Source organism: Ptychodera flava, assembly GCF_041260155.1.
Source record: "Ptychodera flava strain L36383 chromosome 23 unlocalized genomic scaffold, AS_Pfla_20210202 Scaffold_23__1_contigs__length_28996876_pilon, whole genome shotgun sequence".
Lineage (NCBI taxonomy): Eukaryota > Metazoa > Hemichordata > Enteropneusta > Ptychoderidae > Ptychodera > Ptychodera flava.
The window spans coordinates 24,315,021-24,332,861 of NW_027248277.1; the positions used below are offsets into that span (position 1 = coordinate 24,315,021).

At 39.5% G+C, this 17,841-nt stretch overlaps 1 protein-coding gene across 3 annotated transcripts in view; it reads right to left on the reverse strand.

The window, feature by feature from the left end:
- Positions 1-17,841, reverse strand: part of LOC139123658 (death-associated protein kinase 1-like) — a 33,366-nt gene that overhangs the window by 5,152 nt on the left and 10,373 nt on the right. For 2 of the 3 annotated variants that reach the window (XR_011549741.1, XM_070689829.1), the window contains exons 3-12: positions 12,555-12,653; positions 11,951-12,049; positions 11,386-11,484; positions 9,937-10,035; positions 9,175-9,258; positions 7,297-7,413; positions 6,176-6,412; positions 5,264-5,411; positions 4,509-4,657; positions 3,872-4,054 (exon numbers count right to left, since the gene is read on the reverse strand). Coding sequence is in view for 2 of the 3 variants with exons in the window: in XM_070689829.1 (XP_070545930.1) it covers positions 3,872-4,054; positions 4,509-4,657; positions 5,264-5,411; positions 6,176-6,412; positions 7,297-7,413; positions 9,175-9,258; positions 9,937-10,035; positions 11,386-11,484; positions 11,951-12,049; positions 12,555-12,653 (1,314 nt within the window). In the remaining variant the exon portion in view is untranslated. Of the gene's footprint in view, positions 1-1,989; positions 3,357-3,871; positions 4,055-4,508; positions 4,658-5,263; positions 5,412-6,175; positions 6,413-7,296; positions 7,414-9,174; positions 9,259-9,936; positions 10,036-11,385; positions 11,485-11,950; positions 12,050-12,554; positions 12,654-17,841 lie in introns of those variants that run through there. The other variant, XM_070689828.1, reaches the window with a different exon arrangement.

Genomic DNA, 17,841 nt, shown 5'->3' on the forward strand with positions numbered 1-17,841 from the left:
CTGGATTGGCGATCGAAGGCCTCGGTGTGAGGTCGAAGGCCGAACCTCAGTAACAGTGTAAAGAATGAAAGGTTGACAAGACCAATTGGATAGATGTCAAAACCAACAAAACAAAACATTCACCCTAAAAATGACATCGGGCGATCGAAAATGCCGTCAAAGGTTCAAATCTTCAAATCTCGACTCTGGTAGCTGATATTTGCCAATCTAGGCGAAAAGGCACCATCAGGCAATTTTCCGCATTTACTTTGCCAGTCCTCGATTATAATGTGTACTTTACCCCAGTAAACCGGCCGCCTTTATTGGCGATTAAGGTAATATGCACCTGGAAAGTGAAAGACTTAAACTTTTGCTCTAACTTTCCTCAAGGAATCTTTCAATCATTCTCTTTCAAAATCGAGAATAAAATAGGGGGTCATCGTGCAAATTTTTGTACTAGAGAAACAAATTACCCAAGATTTACCGATATTAGAAATTCAAAATGGCCGCCATCCCTCTATTAACTCTATGGAGAAAAATAAAAATTTTGAATTTCGAAAAACTAAGCCGATGAAAAGTTTTCTTTCATCAAGAGCTTTAAAATGAACACCCACATGTGGTATATCAGAAGAGAATTGCAAAAGTTTGAGAGTTCCAATGTGTGTCCCTGAGGTGCGTTCTACCTTAACGTGAAAGCGGAGAATTGCCTGACTTGGAATTTTCGCCTATGTTTGGCATATACTCAGTCAAATACAGCATACTGGAGTAGAGATTTGAACCTTTGAAGGTATTATTCAATGTTATTTTATGAGAACAAATGTTTCATTGCGTTGATACTAGACTTCTTGCCAATTTGTTTTGTAAGGTCCATTCTGTATGCTGCTACCGAGATCCGGCCCTCCGCCTCACACTCCCGGACCTTCAATCAACCTATCCAGGCAAGGCTAGGAACTCCCCGTGTGTTAACTGTAAAGACATTTGCCGCCAACATTAGCAGATTAAGGCAAAATCCATTTACACGTCTTGCTGATGTTGAAAACTGTGAGTTTGGTGAGGTCACGTACATACCCGTTAAAAGAGCAACACGACTCGGAGTACAGACGGGTTGCGAATACATCCTGGTGAACTTCAAGCCTTGGGACGCAAGCCGATCTATGTTCGGTGTCTTTACAGTTTCGTTACCGTAACAACGGAGATCGCCGCATCTATTGTCATCGACAACGAACAAAACAATATTGGGGGTGTTTGTTTTGTCTGTGAAGGAGGTAGTCACAACAAGTAAGAAACGTAGCACTCTGAGGCCACAGTTAGACGCCATTGCGTGAGCTTCAGTTGAAGGTGACCTCACAGTAACATGTCGCTATAACAAGAAACGTCAAAACGAGATTGGATGCTTTTGTATGTATCTGTGTCGTCGTATTTGTTGACGAACCGAACCCGACAAGAGTTGTAGGTCGTGCCTGACATGGGTATACAGTGTATACAAGTACATATACCAGCACATATACAAACCAGCAAAAAAAACATACGAGTAAACATACATACATAGATACATACATACATACATACATACATACATACATACAAAGTAAGTGTGTTAGTGTCTTATATATAAAAAATAGATCTTTTAATTAAATGTTTACATGCTTTTTAACGATGACAGCACACATCATTTTGAGAAATTCTTCATGTGCATTGCAATACGACATAACGTATCTTAAAATAGCAATATGCCATGCAATTAACACAAGAAATACCTGATTTTTCAGTTCATCTCACTGTATTAAAACAATTGATCAAGCAGTTTAGAAAAACCGACAACACTGCCAGACAGTCCTTGGACGATCGATATTTAAAATAAATACTTTTGAAGTAATTTGTGTTTTTATTTGGAAGGCTTTACTTTTGGCATATATATATATATATATATATATATATATATATATATATATATATATATATATATATATATATATATATATATATATATATAAGCAAAATCCCTGAATAATGGAAATCAATGATGACGTCGCATAATTGTCCTGTTGGTAACATTTTTTCCTGAACCTACGGTCTATTACGCTTTGACAAATACGTGTAAGGTTCGATGTAAATGCTGTTGTGGACTGTACTGAGTGTCATACTCAATTGTAACCATGGACATCACAAGCGAGTAACATCTCCTCTATCACCTGCTTTGCATCTTGTCTGTTCATTAACTCATGGTCAAGGATTTTAATGAGGTTATGAAAGTTGCTGTCATGGTACACTGTCGACACAGCCCCGGGTCGACGATTTGAAATTCGTTTTCGTTTGGCCGATCTGTCGGACCATTCCTTCAATATCCGCAGTGAGACAGAAGTGGACTTGCCTTCCCAGGATTTAACATCTTTACATTCTATGCCCATAAGGTCTGCCATTTGCCTGTAGTCAGATCCAGATACCAGCGGCTGGTCCATCAGCGTGGCGAATTCCCTTTTCGTGTCTTCCAACATCCACTTGACGTCGCACTTGGGCCCAAACTCATAAAGCAATGACGTGTCAAAACCGACACACAGAAGATCGGTGACGTTTTCAGCCTGACCGATACCGTCGTCATAAACTTTTCTGCTTCTCCTCTCTGCGTCTAGAATTTTCTGCATCGGATAATATCTGACGTGTTCTGGGTTCAGGTGGGTTTTCAGGGAGTGTGCACTGAGAATATGGCAGTCAACATTTGTACCAGGGCAGGAAATTTCCAAAACGTCATAAATATCAGTGGTGACAATTTCAAGCAGCCGGTGGCAATCCTCAAGCTCGTCCTCGTTCGCGGCCCTGACACAAACATGAATCGCCTTCCAGCCTCTTGTCATGTACACGATGCCCTCAACCTCGTCACAGAGTTTGATGCCGTTCTTCCAGATACCACTAGGTGGGCAGCCTATTTCTGTGAAATGTCTGTGAAGGCGAGTCTGCAGTCTAGGAAACAGACCCGGAGAGAAACTATCAGTCTCGTCCCGGCATTCGAATCTCCGACCGAGGTACATTTGCTTCGTCTTTACTGAGCGCCATTGTTCAATGGGCATGACGTCATCGAGCAGACCTGGGGCAATGTACATCACCTCATCTATGTCATAGAATTCACACTCAGACGGGTCAGCTTCAAAGATGAGCTCAAACTCCTTAAGCAAGTGGATGAGCAAATCGGAATCCGTGTATTCGAGGAAAACCTCCTCAATATCAGTCTTGGAGTGGAGTTTCTTCCTTTCAAGTCTGTTGCTGTATTGAACAAATACTTCGGTTGCCAGCATGGGGCCAAATATTCTACTGCACAACCACTGTGGCTGGATAACGACGACATCCCTGCTGTCGAATCCGACACTCTTGATGTACAGAATCTGCGGATGAATTCAACTTTATGTCAATTTGTCCACGCGAGACATATGTACATAAAAAGTATATATCAAGCCTAAATCGTGTTTTAATGTCGTTGCTATATAGTCGAATGGCCCTCATCTCTTGGTAATTTGTCGACACCAACCTGCCGTGTCGTTTTCGCAGATATTCGAGAATTCTACCCGAAAGCTGTATTATTTTACTGCATTGTAACAGCATGCTGTAATGAGACAATGGATGGGCAAATATGAGTGTCTTCATTACATTTTAAAAATCCATCCATTCACAAAAGCTGATCATATTACAAAGCAAATATAATACAAAATGTAGGTATGGGATATTTAGGGTCATATATTCTTGCGGGTGATAGCATTTCGTTTCAGCGGGAACTCCATAGCATGTAACACGCAACGTTCATCTTTTGATGCACCTGAGTGGGAGCGGCCATATTTCAGCGTGGCACTCGTTTAAATGTGCCATGTTTCTTCAACTTGCATTTACTGTTCAGGATACATACCTCGCCCATGTCCTGGAGGTAGTTGGTTGCTTGTACAATGAAATCGTCGTCCAATAATGGATCGATGGCTCTCACTTTTTCAGAATACAGATTCCAGTCTATGACAGGAAATGCCTTATCCTCGATCCACTCATCTTTGTGGTTCAGAACTTCCGAGCAAAGGTTCGGGATTTTCTTCTTAGTCTGAGGAGGAGTGAAATGTACTCTGATTAATATTGATATATCAACTTCAATGTTACCTAAGTCAAGTCATTGTAGTCGCCACGTTTCCGAAAGAGCCGCCCAGCCGCTGTTACGAGTCAGCCGAGTAGTGGGTAGCCATATTGGATCGAACGCAGAACAAAGTGAAACGCAAATGCCCAGTACGCGCGTACGGTCTTTTCGCCATGTTTGCACACATGTAGCCATGCGCAACATACATCTTTGTAAAAAACGTCCTATAATTCAGTCGGCGAGCCAGTTATATGTCGAACCGCAAGATGACTGCATGACCATTTTATACAGCCATATCGTGGAGGCAAGAGCTCCCGTGTGTCAGTCATCAGGGGAGACAATACCCCAAGTATATGATGTACGATAACCCTTTTCAAGCTATCGTGATGACAAAATCATCGATAGATTTCTTTATTATCTTTACCTTAGCTTCATGCAAACATTCTCGTAGTCGCTGCATCTCGCCGTGGAGGGCGTCCCTGCAGTCTAACAGGAAAATGTCGTCCTGTATGTGAAGGTACTTTCCAAACTTTTGTTTGGCTGCCTGCAAAAGCTGTTTGTGAACCACTTCAGCTGTGAAGAAAATTCGAGCAAAGCGATGTTGACTGAAATAAAAATAACACCAGGGTAGCTTCATTTATCTAAAGATACAGTACACATTTTCAAATTAAATTTGTGAGGTTTTATGGCTCAGCAATGACACAGCATATGCATAAACATTATTGCAACGTTTAAGGCTCCGATGAATTTGGAGATAATGACATTAAAATGTAGAGAAAGAAGTACTGTAATATGAATATATCTGCTTCCTTTGTCAATACGTTTTCACATATAGATTAAATCATGTAAACTTTACGAGGCTCAATAGATTTAGAGGTGTATGAGAGAGAGAGAGAGAGAGAGAGAGAGAGAGAGAGAGAGAGAGAGAGAGAGAGAGAGAGAGAGAAGAGAGAGAGAGAGAGAGAGAGAGAGAGAGAGAGAGAAATTTGATAGTGCTGAAAAAATGCCGTTCGAGGTTTTGAATCACACTTTCTTCCTCGACAAAAACACCAGAAGAATCACAATTTTCCGAAAAATAAAGCCATATCGGTTGAATATTGGCGTGTGATGTGATATCTGTCTTTACTGGTGTCTGTAATTTCTAAGGGGGGTAATGAATGACGCCTTTGGGCCACTAACCTTCTTTCCTGAATCCAGCTTTAAGTAAATCAGCCCGACTGGCGACCAAGATAACCTTAGGTTTGCAGTCATCCGAGGACGAAGATCCGTCAGACGACAAAAGGTTTATTACATTTGTTGTTTTAATGAACCGTAACCATGACATCATCTAAGTAAGACAAACAAACAAAACATCTTGCAGTTGAATGACATTTCATACATCAGCATTGGACGATGATAATGAATTCTGTCGGTCGGAGCTTTTCCCATCATTTTCATGCTATCGTTTGTCCTCAGACGGGTATTTGCTACATAACGTTGACTTGGTAATTGGTAGCGTACACGATTTGAAATTTTAAGACTTCACATTTGCCATATCTTAGGTATGTATATCAAATTCTTAACACACATTAACATAATGCACTCCATTATGTACTATTTATTTTTGAATTTCAAAAACGTGCTCACTTCAAAAGGGGAAAAAGGTCAACATTCTTAAAACAGTATCGTCACGTCAATTGTGCATTCTTCAGAATGTCGATGTCGGCAGTGCGATGTGAGGAGATCGTAAGATAGTTTCAGCTTTGTCATTTTCTGGAGCCTAACTTAACTCGTCAGCTTCGTGAAAGATGCAAGTGCAACAGGCCACTGGGTCAGTATGGGTTTCATTATGTTGTACTATTACGCTGTTCTCATAAAATAGGAAGAACTGCACAGAGCAGTGACTTCATCTGTGACCTTGATATGCCTTGACAAATTGGCGGTTTAGTCTAGATCTGATTTCCCAGACTGCACTTCGGTACTCTGATCTGGCCGCCCCGAATGAGAGCCCCGAAGTGCAGTCTGGGTAGCACCAACCGAGACTATGACCGGTTGAGTTATGCATACGTGTGAAATTAATATTAATATGGACAGGAAAGGTCTTTAAGTTACCTCTTCCTTTTGTTTCACCATCAGATACCGAGGTTTATCGTCACCAGTATTCACAATCCTGTACACGATGGCGAAGATTGCATTCTGTGCACCGAGGAACATGTTGTGTGTCAGATAATACTCGGGCTGCCCGGCAAAGTCCCATAAACTGAATTTACCAGCCGACGGGATGTCAACTGGACTTACGTCAATACCCGGGGTAGGTTCGTACTCCATGGGCTCGTCGTCTGAGACAATCTGGAGAGAGAGAGAGAGAGAGAGAGAGAGAGAGAGAGAGAGAGAGAGAGAGAGAGAGAGAGAGAGAGGGCATTAAACCTTTTCTTCACACTCATAGCTGCTTCAATTGACAAACATTTTGTAGAATTTGTATTTGGTTTTTTGGTGAAATATGAGCAAATGAAATAAAATATGATAAATGAAAACACACACTCTGAAAATGAAAATTACACTCAAGCACGCTTTCCCTACACAGTCTAACGCCACGGCGGATGGATACACTGTAAGATTTAAAGTTACGAGGTTGACTCTAAATTTGCATTTATCCCGACATTGTGTAAGAGGTGTAATCGTGCCATGTTTACATACTATAGTTTTAGCAGCGTAGGTTTCAGAATGTGCCCCATTATTAAAAATCATTTTTTTATTTTTAAATATAGGCGATTGAATTACTTTTTGTAGTGATTCATAAATCAGTCACTAAGTGATAGGAAGTTGAAGAGCGTAGGGTAGCCATCGCTGACAATTTTTTTTTTTTTTTTTTGGGGGGGGGGTATTTACATCGTACGTGGTATTGGAAGCCGAAAGTGTTAATAATCACAAATATAGACAAACACACAGTCAGAATAGTAGAAACAGCTTTTCTACTCAGTGTGTGGACTGTCGACAGTCGTTCGCGCCATTTTCGTCGTTGCAGTAACACTGGACACGGCCTTCGGCGCTGCGCTTGTCAACCCCCCTCCTTAACCGTGTATATGCGAAAGACTACAACAATAATAGAAAGGAAAAGGCCCAAGGGGCTGTCGACAGTCTACTTTGTTTGCTCAAGTCGTGTCTCCATCTACCACCATACTCTACGCTTTGATGAGTACCTCTTATAACTGTTAAGATATAGAGTGTCTTACTTTTTGTAAAGATTTCTTGAGAGTTGTCTTTCCGACTTCTGCATATCCACACAGGTAGAGTTTGCACACATCCTGAGGAACACCTGTCTCCTTCATCAGAGCGTCATATTCCTTTTGCTGAAACAAATGAAGCAAAGGAATAATTCTATAATTATTGATACCACTGGGATAACATTTGAGCAAAACAGAAAGACATGCAAAATAAGGCTGTTTTAAACCATAAGCTGTTAATGATTGACAAAACCATTACAACTAGTGGATTCCCTGATTTTGTAGTTCATCCTTCTCATGTTTCATCTGACAGAACAACTTTCTAAAGTCTGAGTAGTTCGAGGGATCACGACACATTATCGGTCAACCAAAAACTTCCTTAGCGCTCGACGTGCTAGTAACCATAGCATGCCGCGAGGTCAGTCGGTTTAACTTATATAGTAACTCATTAACCATGAGTTAAGACGATTTCGGAGTCAGAACTGTTCAATAGATCCTGCAATATGAAATAGTGAGCACGCGTTGTTAATCTCTCCTATTTCTGTTTGAAGGAACAATACAGAGGTCATGGTTAGGAAGAACAGTTGGCAGACAAGGAAAGACAAATTGTGATTAAAAAAGGGAACTATGGTGATGATAGTCTTCGTACGTAGCAAGGTAAAAGTGTTTCATTGCATAGACCGCAGTTCCTCCACTTCCCTTGATTTAACTAATGGTATTCATTATACCTTTTCACAATATTCGCGTTTTGTTGTGGAGAGACTGTGCATAGACGGGCATCGCTTCAAGATTATTCTTCATTGAAGAGCAGCTCCCTTAGAGGGCGCTCTTTATGACAACCTAACCCTTCATGAAAGCCTGAGGACACCCTAACTGAAAGACTATTTTTTTCTCATTATCATATTTCATATTAAATTACAGACAGAAATTGAACTGTGCTATTATTCTCATACTCTCAGTAGGGACATATGTCAAGTTCATGGTTTACTTCTGACAAAAATGTATAAAGAAATATTTGTCTAATCAATAACAATAACAATAATAATAGGAACAACGACATCAACAATCATCATCATATTCATAATAAACATAGTCATAATCATAATTATCACAATAATACTTTCATTGTGTATCTCTTATAAATATAAGACGAAAGGACTTCGCTATTTTTAGGGTTTAATAGCAACGAACCTGTAAAAAAAACCAGTTTATTTTGTATCACAATGGCAGCCCTGCTGATAGCATTTCGAAAGAGCAGTTTAAATTTGTTTATCACCGTGGCACAGCTTTTACAATTGTGTGAATTTTAAAGGAAGCGAAAGTGAGACTGAATATGAAAAAGCAATCACCGCAGTCAAAGGACGCCCCCACATTCGATTGACTCGTTACAGCCATTTCTATAGTGCTTGATGTTTAATCAAGACAGCTGCGTCTACAATATTGCTTTTATGTGATCATAAATTCGAAACAACATACAAATTGGATACTATATGAATACTAGTATAAGAGGCAGACTGCGAGATCGGACAATGTATCGTGAAATTTAAGGGCCAGTCACTGCAAACAAACATTTGTCCATTCTCTTTCAAAATCGAGAACAAAAATCAGGGGTCACCGTGCAAATTTTGACGCTAGAGAAACAAATGCTTGAGATTAAGAGATAGTTGAAATTCAAATGGCTGCTTTCAATTTTGTCGATTCTCACAAAAACAAGATTGTGAAAATTGAATCAGCTTTATCAGATTCAAAGTATGTCTACACAAACAGTTGGCTGGCGAAAGAATTGATAAAATTTGAGAGTCCGAATATCTGTTCCCGAGGCGCATTCAATCTTAACCGCCATTTGCATTTAATGTTTAGTAGGAGTAGATCTAGAATGACCTGTACCTTTCTGAATTGTGTGAAGAGAGATTTTAGCCTTCTCGTCTGCTGTCCTCGTCCCCGAACCAATTCATGGGGCATCTTGCCATTCTATCAAAAAAAAAGAAAGTCTATGAGGTGATAAAAGGTAACTTGATTTATTAATGATAAAATAAGATAAATGCATATATATTTAATTTTAGTTTCAATTATATGTATACATAAAGCACAGCAAATACTTGGGATCACTGTATATTGATTTTGTGTCCGTATGATAAATGCCCAAGGGCATCGAACTCTAACGAGGGCTTTTTACCCTTGGGCCGACACAAAGGTCTGCTGGAGAGAGAGAGAGAGAGAGAGAGAGAGAGAGAGAGAGAGAGAGAGAGAGAGAGAGAGAGAGACTACGTGCATTTCTACTGTGAGCGATTTATAATGTTAGTGCCGACGTGAGAACGATTGTCGACATTCCCTCTCACGTTACCACCTTTCAGTGTCCGATTTCTGGTTATGCACTTCCTAAAATGCACTTCTCTGCCCAGTTTTATCATATGTTGATCGATAAGAACGATAAACTCAAATGCTTACGTCATCACTAAAATAAATCTTCCATAACTAGAGTTTTATAGTGGGTGTAGATCATAGGTCGCTGAAATCATTGATACTGAGGTGACAAGATCATAGGTCGCTGAAATCATTGATACTGAAGTGACATCTACAGTCGAATGCAAATACAGGCAGTGGATGTGTGGATGTTTGGGACATATAGCATTATTGGAGTTCACTTACATTATCTCGTATTTCCATGTCGGCGTTTGCATGTAGTAAGGTCTTTAGCGTCTTGGTGTGCTTTCGAATTGCAGCAAGATGGAGCGCCGTCCATCCTTCCTGAAAACAGAAGATAATATGAATGTAGCACAAGATATTAAAGGAACATTAGCCGTAGCTTTTGACACATTTTGAAGTATTTTGGTCAGTTTTTATTTTAAAGAACTGTCAGTTTCTTTTATTTCGAACACCCTAACGCATGCAGATGCCTAGTGTTAATATAGACTGTATGTGTGTTGTCCAATATTATTGTAACAATTGAATTCTTGTCGGGATTTTGAAACCCTAAAATTTGGTAGAAAATATACCATAATCGGCAATGGTGTGATCTTATGCTTGACACTGTTATTGTAACTCATCGAAAGTTAACATCAGAACGTGGTAAATGGACAATACAATTATCAGCTGTAAGGCTCTCTAACATGCGGGTAGAATAATCGGTTTACAGGGGCACATAACATACATGGTGTACTGGGGCGTAATATTGTTTATTTAAGAATGAAAACACCGATATGCACTTGTGGGAAACACGAACTGTGTCGGACACTGGCTTAACGATACAATTGATGGCGATCACGGGGTATCAAAGGCTGTTAAAAATCACTCCCATAAAAATGAATATCAAACACCCTGTGGATTGCCTCCATGCCATTGGGCGTGGACCACTCTCAAGTTGTAGCATTACTAGGTAATGTTGTTATTGTTGTACGTTTTCAACTAAGCCGACAAATCTCATAATCTTTTGACGCCCAATTTTCAGGACGACCTCAATATTTCATTTTGAATGTCCTGAATGGGACAGTACATGTTCAAAGCGTACGAGCTGTGAGATAGCTTCTGGAGTACGCCTTTGAGGTTTGTGAACTTCAGACAATTGGGCAAGCACCTATGTTGTATGTTGATTTAATTATTAAACTTTTGCAACCATATTGCATAGAAGTGCAGACAGGTTAATTCTCACAATTATAATTTCACAATTTAAAAAGTGCACATACAAGTTGGTCTTTTAAAAGTCAGAAAAAGACATTAAGTGGTTCTAAAAGCACATACTTATGAAAAGGAATGATATCTTTGATAATTATATAGCAGGTAAAAATTAAATGTTTTATAACAGAGGAGTTTTTTGTTGGCTAGTATAAATGAAACAACAGTATGGACATTATTAATGAATATTCTAGTCAGAACCAAGACACCACGTCATCGTCATTGCAAACAAGCATTTGACATTTATTTAACACTATATACACCCCTGTCTAATTATTTTGAATCAGGAAAAATTGACAATGAACAATCTTTAAACTTCATCTCTTTAACGCTCTCTCTCTCTCTCTCTCTCTCTCTCTCTCTCTCTCTCTCGCTCGCTCGCTCTCAAATGAATTGCAATGTAATAATGTTCCTTGTCCGACTGACCTTGTTCTGAGCATGGATGTCAGCGTTGTACTTCAGCAGAAGTTTGATCATGTCTGACTGATCCGTTGTCGCTGCGTCGTGCAGAGGAGTCGCTCTGTCCTGATTGGAAAAAGAAAAACAAGACAGGTTTCTCAGTGGTAGAACTAGTACGCGACAGTGACATTTGCTACTTTGTGGGTGGAGATTCTGTTGTGTACGAAAGTCTTGTATAATTTGAAGTTATGAGCAAATCTTTCATGTTAGAATGTAGCAATATTTCTTTGAAGGGATTTGTGGTCTTTTTCATGTTTTAAGCAAATCAGTAATTTGGTCGAGTTAGCGTTAGAACCATTTTAGATAGACAGTGCTAAGCATCACAACACAATTTCTTTGATTCCGGTCAGGAATGTGATAATAATATATAGCTTTTGGGTCGGTCAGTCTTTTTTGATATAAGCTCTCACTGTAAACTGATTTATTAGATCGTGCGAATTTGAGCCTTCAAGACATGTTGATAAGTGTTCGCTATATGAATGCCATGTGCCATATCATGGTTGCAAAGGTTCGCCATAGTTTGGTTGCTCACCACATCTCGGGCATTGATATTGGCCCCTGACTCGATCAGTGACTTTGCTACATCCTCGTGTCCGTTCAAAGCGGCCCAATGTAACGGGGTCCATTCATCCTGACAACAAAGAACATTGAAAAAAATTGTGTATGATCAAGTGATCAGAACTACCTTTATTTCACGCCCTTAACCCGACAGTTACTTTAGCTTTGACGGTTTAACAAACAAAGTTATCCTTCAATTTTTCTGGGTTTTTTGGGTCACCACGAGCAAAATATTGTATATAAATATATTTATATATATATATATATATATATATATATATATATATATATATATATATATATATATATATATATATAGATAAAGTTGTTTCTGTGTGGTCTTGTAGCTTAAGGTTTATATGGTATATCAGTTATAATTCTATCCTTTCAACGACCCCAGTCCCCGCTATGATCATACTGTGATGAAGAGAGAGAGAGAGAGAGAGAGAGAGAGAGAGAGGGCATAACCCGCGAGTCACTTTTCAACAGGTTTTCGAAATATACTATACCGTAATCTACGGAACGAATTTTATAGGTAGAAAGGATCACTGGGTACTTTACTAAAATAGTATACTCACTTTATTTCTGGCGGCAACATTTGCTCCGTTCTCTAGCAGAACTTTCACCACTTCGTTTTCGCCACCGTACGATGCTGCGTGCAAAGCCGTTGAATTGCTCTACAATTGAAGAAAAGACAGCAGGAGATGATAACAGCGAACCCTATGATGTTGTCGACGACGACGACAACGATGACGACGACGACGATGATGATGATGATGATGATGATGACGGTAACGACGATGTAAGCATGGGCTGTCATATTAAAAATGATGAAAATGATGAGAGAGGCAGAATGTTGTGTTTCAAAAAAGTTCACATCTTAAGCTTGCTACATACATACTTTGCATCATGGAGATTAACCCGGTGTTGCCAATGCCGTCACCAAAGAATTCTATTTTGAAACCGAATTCGGTAAAATGTTTTCTCTTTGGATTTAATGTTAATAATTTCATGGTACATGTTGGTAAGATGCCTTTTGTCATACTTTTGAATAATTAATAAATTACGCATAGACATGTCTTCTGTACAGTTACGAGATTGCGCATTGCCACTAAGCTAAAGTTCCGTGAGCTGTTAACGTTTATTTTTTTTTTACGATAGTCCAATCTGTTTATAGAAGAATTGACTCTCTTACTATGAGAAAAACTGCCGAGTCTTTGCTGTGGTAAAATTATTACACTTAAGGGTACATGCTGAGGAAATACACCTGGTCGGAGAAGACCCAAATCAAGGTGTTAATAGGTATGAAATATTTGCATATTCACATATTAATAGACCTTTCATTGCACTGATGGTTTGTAGCAGGCCAGACAAAATCTAGTGGCCACCATAGGCTTGTTCTGTTCCCCCAAATTATATCGAGATGTTAAGCATTCAAAGTGTCAGCGCAGCCTTAAAGTGATCTCCACATTAAATCTTGTCAAAGAAGTTGTTCTGTCACCTCAAGATGCTGTTACGTGCAGAGAAAACGAACAAAGGGTGAACTCAGCAGTTAACGTTTAAACAAAATTTATTACGAAAATAAAACTAATTGCTAAAGTTAGGGATAGAATACAAGCTTTAAAGTGTACAGACTACTTATCTCAGCTGGGACGGCAAAGCTCCAGTCTCAGAGTTGTAACAGTCAGTCGGATGAATGAACAGTCCTTTGGTTTGCAGGCTTGAAGCTACACAAAGTCCACAGTATAAATCCAGCGTTGACAGTGAAGGTCTTGAAAAGTCTTGAAAATGACTACTGCTGGAGTTTAGCAACACACAAGAGACACGATCCCAAAAGTCTGACTGGAAGCTGTGCACGTCCCTTTTATAAAGGCATATAAGAACAATCTAGAACTTTTATTGACATGCTAATTACTGTTCTAAAATTATCTCCCTTACACAACTAATCAACTTTCCAGAACATTCCAAACATGACTAATTGAATTCAAGGTTGTGAGGTCATCAAGGGCAGTGACCTTGAGAATGTTCTAGACTAATTGAACTCAGGTCATGATGAGTGTGGGGGAAATGACCTACATAACACACCCCCTCTTCAAAAAAGAAAATTTTTCAAAGAAAAATCTTTCTTTTACAAATGTAATCTTGAAAAGGATTTAAGTACTCAAATTTTGTTTTACTCTAAAGTAAAATTTCTTGAAAGTGAACAACAATAAACTCTAAATACGAGAGAGACAGTCTGCAGTTAAATTGTATCTGCCCTTGATATGTCTAATGTCAAGATTAAACTCCTGTAACATTAAACTCCATCTTAGCAATCTCTGATTTTTGCCTTAAATTTCTGCAGAAAAACAAGAGGGTTGTGATCAATATAAACCACTATTGACTGATTTGAAGAAGTAACATAAACTTCAAAATGCTGTAAAGCTAATATCAAAGATAAACACTCTTTTTCAATTGTAGAGTAGTTTCTCTGGGATTTGTTAAATTTGCGTGAAAAGTAGCAAACAGGATGATCTATCCCATGACTATCCTCTTGCAATAAAACAGCACCAGCAGCCGTATCACTAGCATCTACAGCTAATTTGAATGGCAAAGTGAAATCTGGTGCAGACAACACTGGGGCACTTTGCAGTATGGCTTTAAGTGTATGAAATGCCTGTTGGCATTGCTCTGACCAAACAAACTTTACTTTCTTTTTAAGTAAGTTAGTCAAAGGCTCAGTAATTGTGGAGAAATTTGGACAGAATTTTCTGTAGTAACCAGCCATACCGAGAAAGCGCATCAGTTGTCGTTTGCAGTTTGGTATGGGAAACTTGAAATGGCACTGATTTTGGCATCAACAGGTTTTACCTCACCCTGTCCTACAGTATGTCCGAGGTAAGTTACCCTTGCCCAACCAAACTCAGATTGGCAAGGTTGACAGTCAACATTGCTTTGCTCAGTCTCTCAAAGAACTTCCGCATGAGCTTGATGTGTTCCTCCCAGGTGTCACTATACAGGACGACGTCGTCAACGTAGGCTGCACATCCGTCTAGCCGGGATATGACGTCGTTGATCATCCGTTGGAACGTTGCCGGAGAGTTCTTCATTCCAAATGGCATCACCTTGTACTGGAACAATCCGTCTGGTGTAACAAAGGCGGATATTTCACGAGCACGATCCGTCAGAGGGACTTGCCAAAATCCCTTCAGTAGGTCAAATTTCGTCACATACTTGGCTTTTCCCACTCGGTCGATGCAGTCATCAATCCTCGGGATTGGGAAAGTGTCTGTCTTTGTTAAAGTGTTGACCTTCCTAAAGTCCGTGCACATACGATAACTGTGGTCTGATTTGGGAACAAGTATGCATGGCGAACTCCAGTTACTTTTACTGGGTTCAATAAAGTCATTGTCCAGCAGGTATTTGACTTCTTCCTGGAGATATTTCGCTTTTGTTGGATTCAGTCTGTATGGATGTTGTTTTACAGGCTTACTGTCCCCAACATCAACGTCGTGATAGATGACGTTGTCCTCGTTGGAACATCTTGAAACAGGTGTTTATATTCGTGGAGCAGTTCTTTTACCTGTTGTTGTTGTTCTGGCTGGAGGTGTGCCAACTTTGTAGACTCCAGCTTCTCCAGGATTTCTGAGTTCTGAAGCTTGACCGAGCCCAGCTTTGAGTTTAGAGTATTTTCACTCAAGTCAGTTTCAGTATCATTATCTTCGTAATGGCCAGAACTGACGGTACTGACAGGCTGAGTTATAGTAGGATTATCCCTATCCAAATATGGCTTAAGCATATTTATGTGACATAGCTGTTTTTGTTTTCGCCTGTCAGGTGTTATTATGATGTAATTTAAATCGCTCAATTTTTTATCAATTAGGTATGGCCCAAAGTAACGAGCATGGAGTGGTTTGCCAGGAATTGGAAGTAGCACAAGAACTTTTTGACCTGGTTCAAACTTCCGTTTTGAGGTGCTTTATCATATCTGGTTTTCATTGACTGCTGAGATGACTTAAGATTTTCTCTGGCTAATTCACATGCTTTAGAGAGTTTTGTACGAAAATCTGACACATATTGCAAAATATTCAGACAATCATCGTCGTCAGACAGGAATTTCTCTTTAACGAGCTTAAGTGGGCCACGGACTGTATGTCCAAATACAAGCTCAAATGGGCTAAAACCAAGAGACTCTTGAATTGACTCTCTAACAGCAAAGAGCAGAAAATGAATTCCTTCATCCCACTGCTTCTCTGTGTCAAAACAGTAGGTCCTAACCATGTTTTTCAAAGTTTGATGAAATCGCTCAAGAGCACCCTGACTTTCTGGATGATAGGCGGATGACCTATACTGTTTAATGCCTAGCTGATCCATTACTTGTTGAAAAATTCCAGACATAAAGTTGGAGCCTTGATCGGACTGGACACATTTAGGGAGGCCAAATAAAGTGAAAAATTTGACTAAAGCTCTCACTATAGTCTTTGTCTTTATATTTCTCAGTGGTATGGCTTCGGGGAACCGAGTTGATGTACACATTATTGTCAGCATGTACTCATTTCCTGATCTTGTTTTTGGTAGGGGCCCAACACAGTCTATTAGTATCCTACTAAATGGTTCTTGAAATGCAGGAATTGGCTGTAAAGGGGCCTTTGGAATGGTCTGATTTGGCTTTCCTACCATTTGACATGTGTGACAAGTTTTACAGAAATGTGCTACATCCTGCCTGAGATTAGGCCAATAAAAGTGACTGAGAATTTTATGATAAGTTTTCCTGACTCCTAAGTGACCAGCCCAGGGGGTTTCATGGGCCAGGCGCAATATTTCAGCACGATAGGGCTTTGGAACCACAATTTGATGTTTTATAGCCCAATCGTCATCAACCAAGACATCTGGAGGTCTCCATTTACGCATGAGAATACCAGATTTTGTATAATAGGAAACACAGCTATCTGAAGTTTTACCTTCATCATCTACCCTGTCAAACAAAGACAAAATATCTGGGTCTTTGTGTTGTTCTGCAATGAGATTTGATCTAGAAAATGTCTGACTTTGGTCAGCAGAAGTTTTACTGGAAGTTTCAAATCCACGAGGGATAACGGAATGATCCGTGTCAAACACCTGACTGAGAAAGGTGTCATTTAAGTCAACATCTGTGACATTATTCTTGAGAGTATTTGATTCTCGGAAGTTTTCTTTGACATGGCTCGAGTAATGGCACATGAAGGAAATAAATCGGGTATCTCTTGTTCATTGGCTCTGGATCCTGATCTAAACTAGGATTATCAGTCACAAGTGGATTAGTAATGACCTTGTCCCCAGCAAGGTCGTTTCCAAGAAGAAGGTGAATCCCTTCAAAAGGCAAAAAAGGCCTAATACCTAAAGTCACAGGTCCAGAAACAAAGTCCGAAGACAAATAGACATTATGGAGAGGAACAGGAATAAAGTCATTGCAATCTACCCCCTTAATAAGAACTTTAGAACCTGAAAATGACTTTTAGAAACTGAAATGACTTTTCAGAAAACGGCAGGGTATCTGCCAACAAAAGAGACTGGGAAGCCCCGGTATCTCTTAAATTTTGACAGGGGTAGCGGAAGAGAAATCACTAGAAAGTGATATAAAACCATTATGAATAAATGGTTCGAAAATACCCATAATGCTATCTTGTGAAGAATTGACCTTGACCTCATTAATCGGGATAAGAGGGGTTTAACCTCAGAAAATGTGTGGCACAACATTATTAGACTCTAATTGAGTTGATGAAGAAATAAAGCCGGTTGGCTTAGATCCACTTTGACCACTTTGACCTTCACGTTTTCTTTTCAATTTGAAACAATCTGACATTAAATGGCCGTCTTTCTTACAATAATTACAAGAAAGTGTACCGA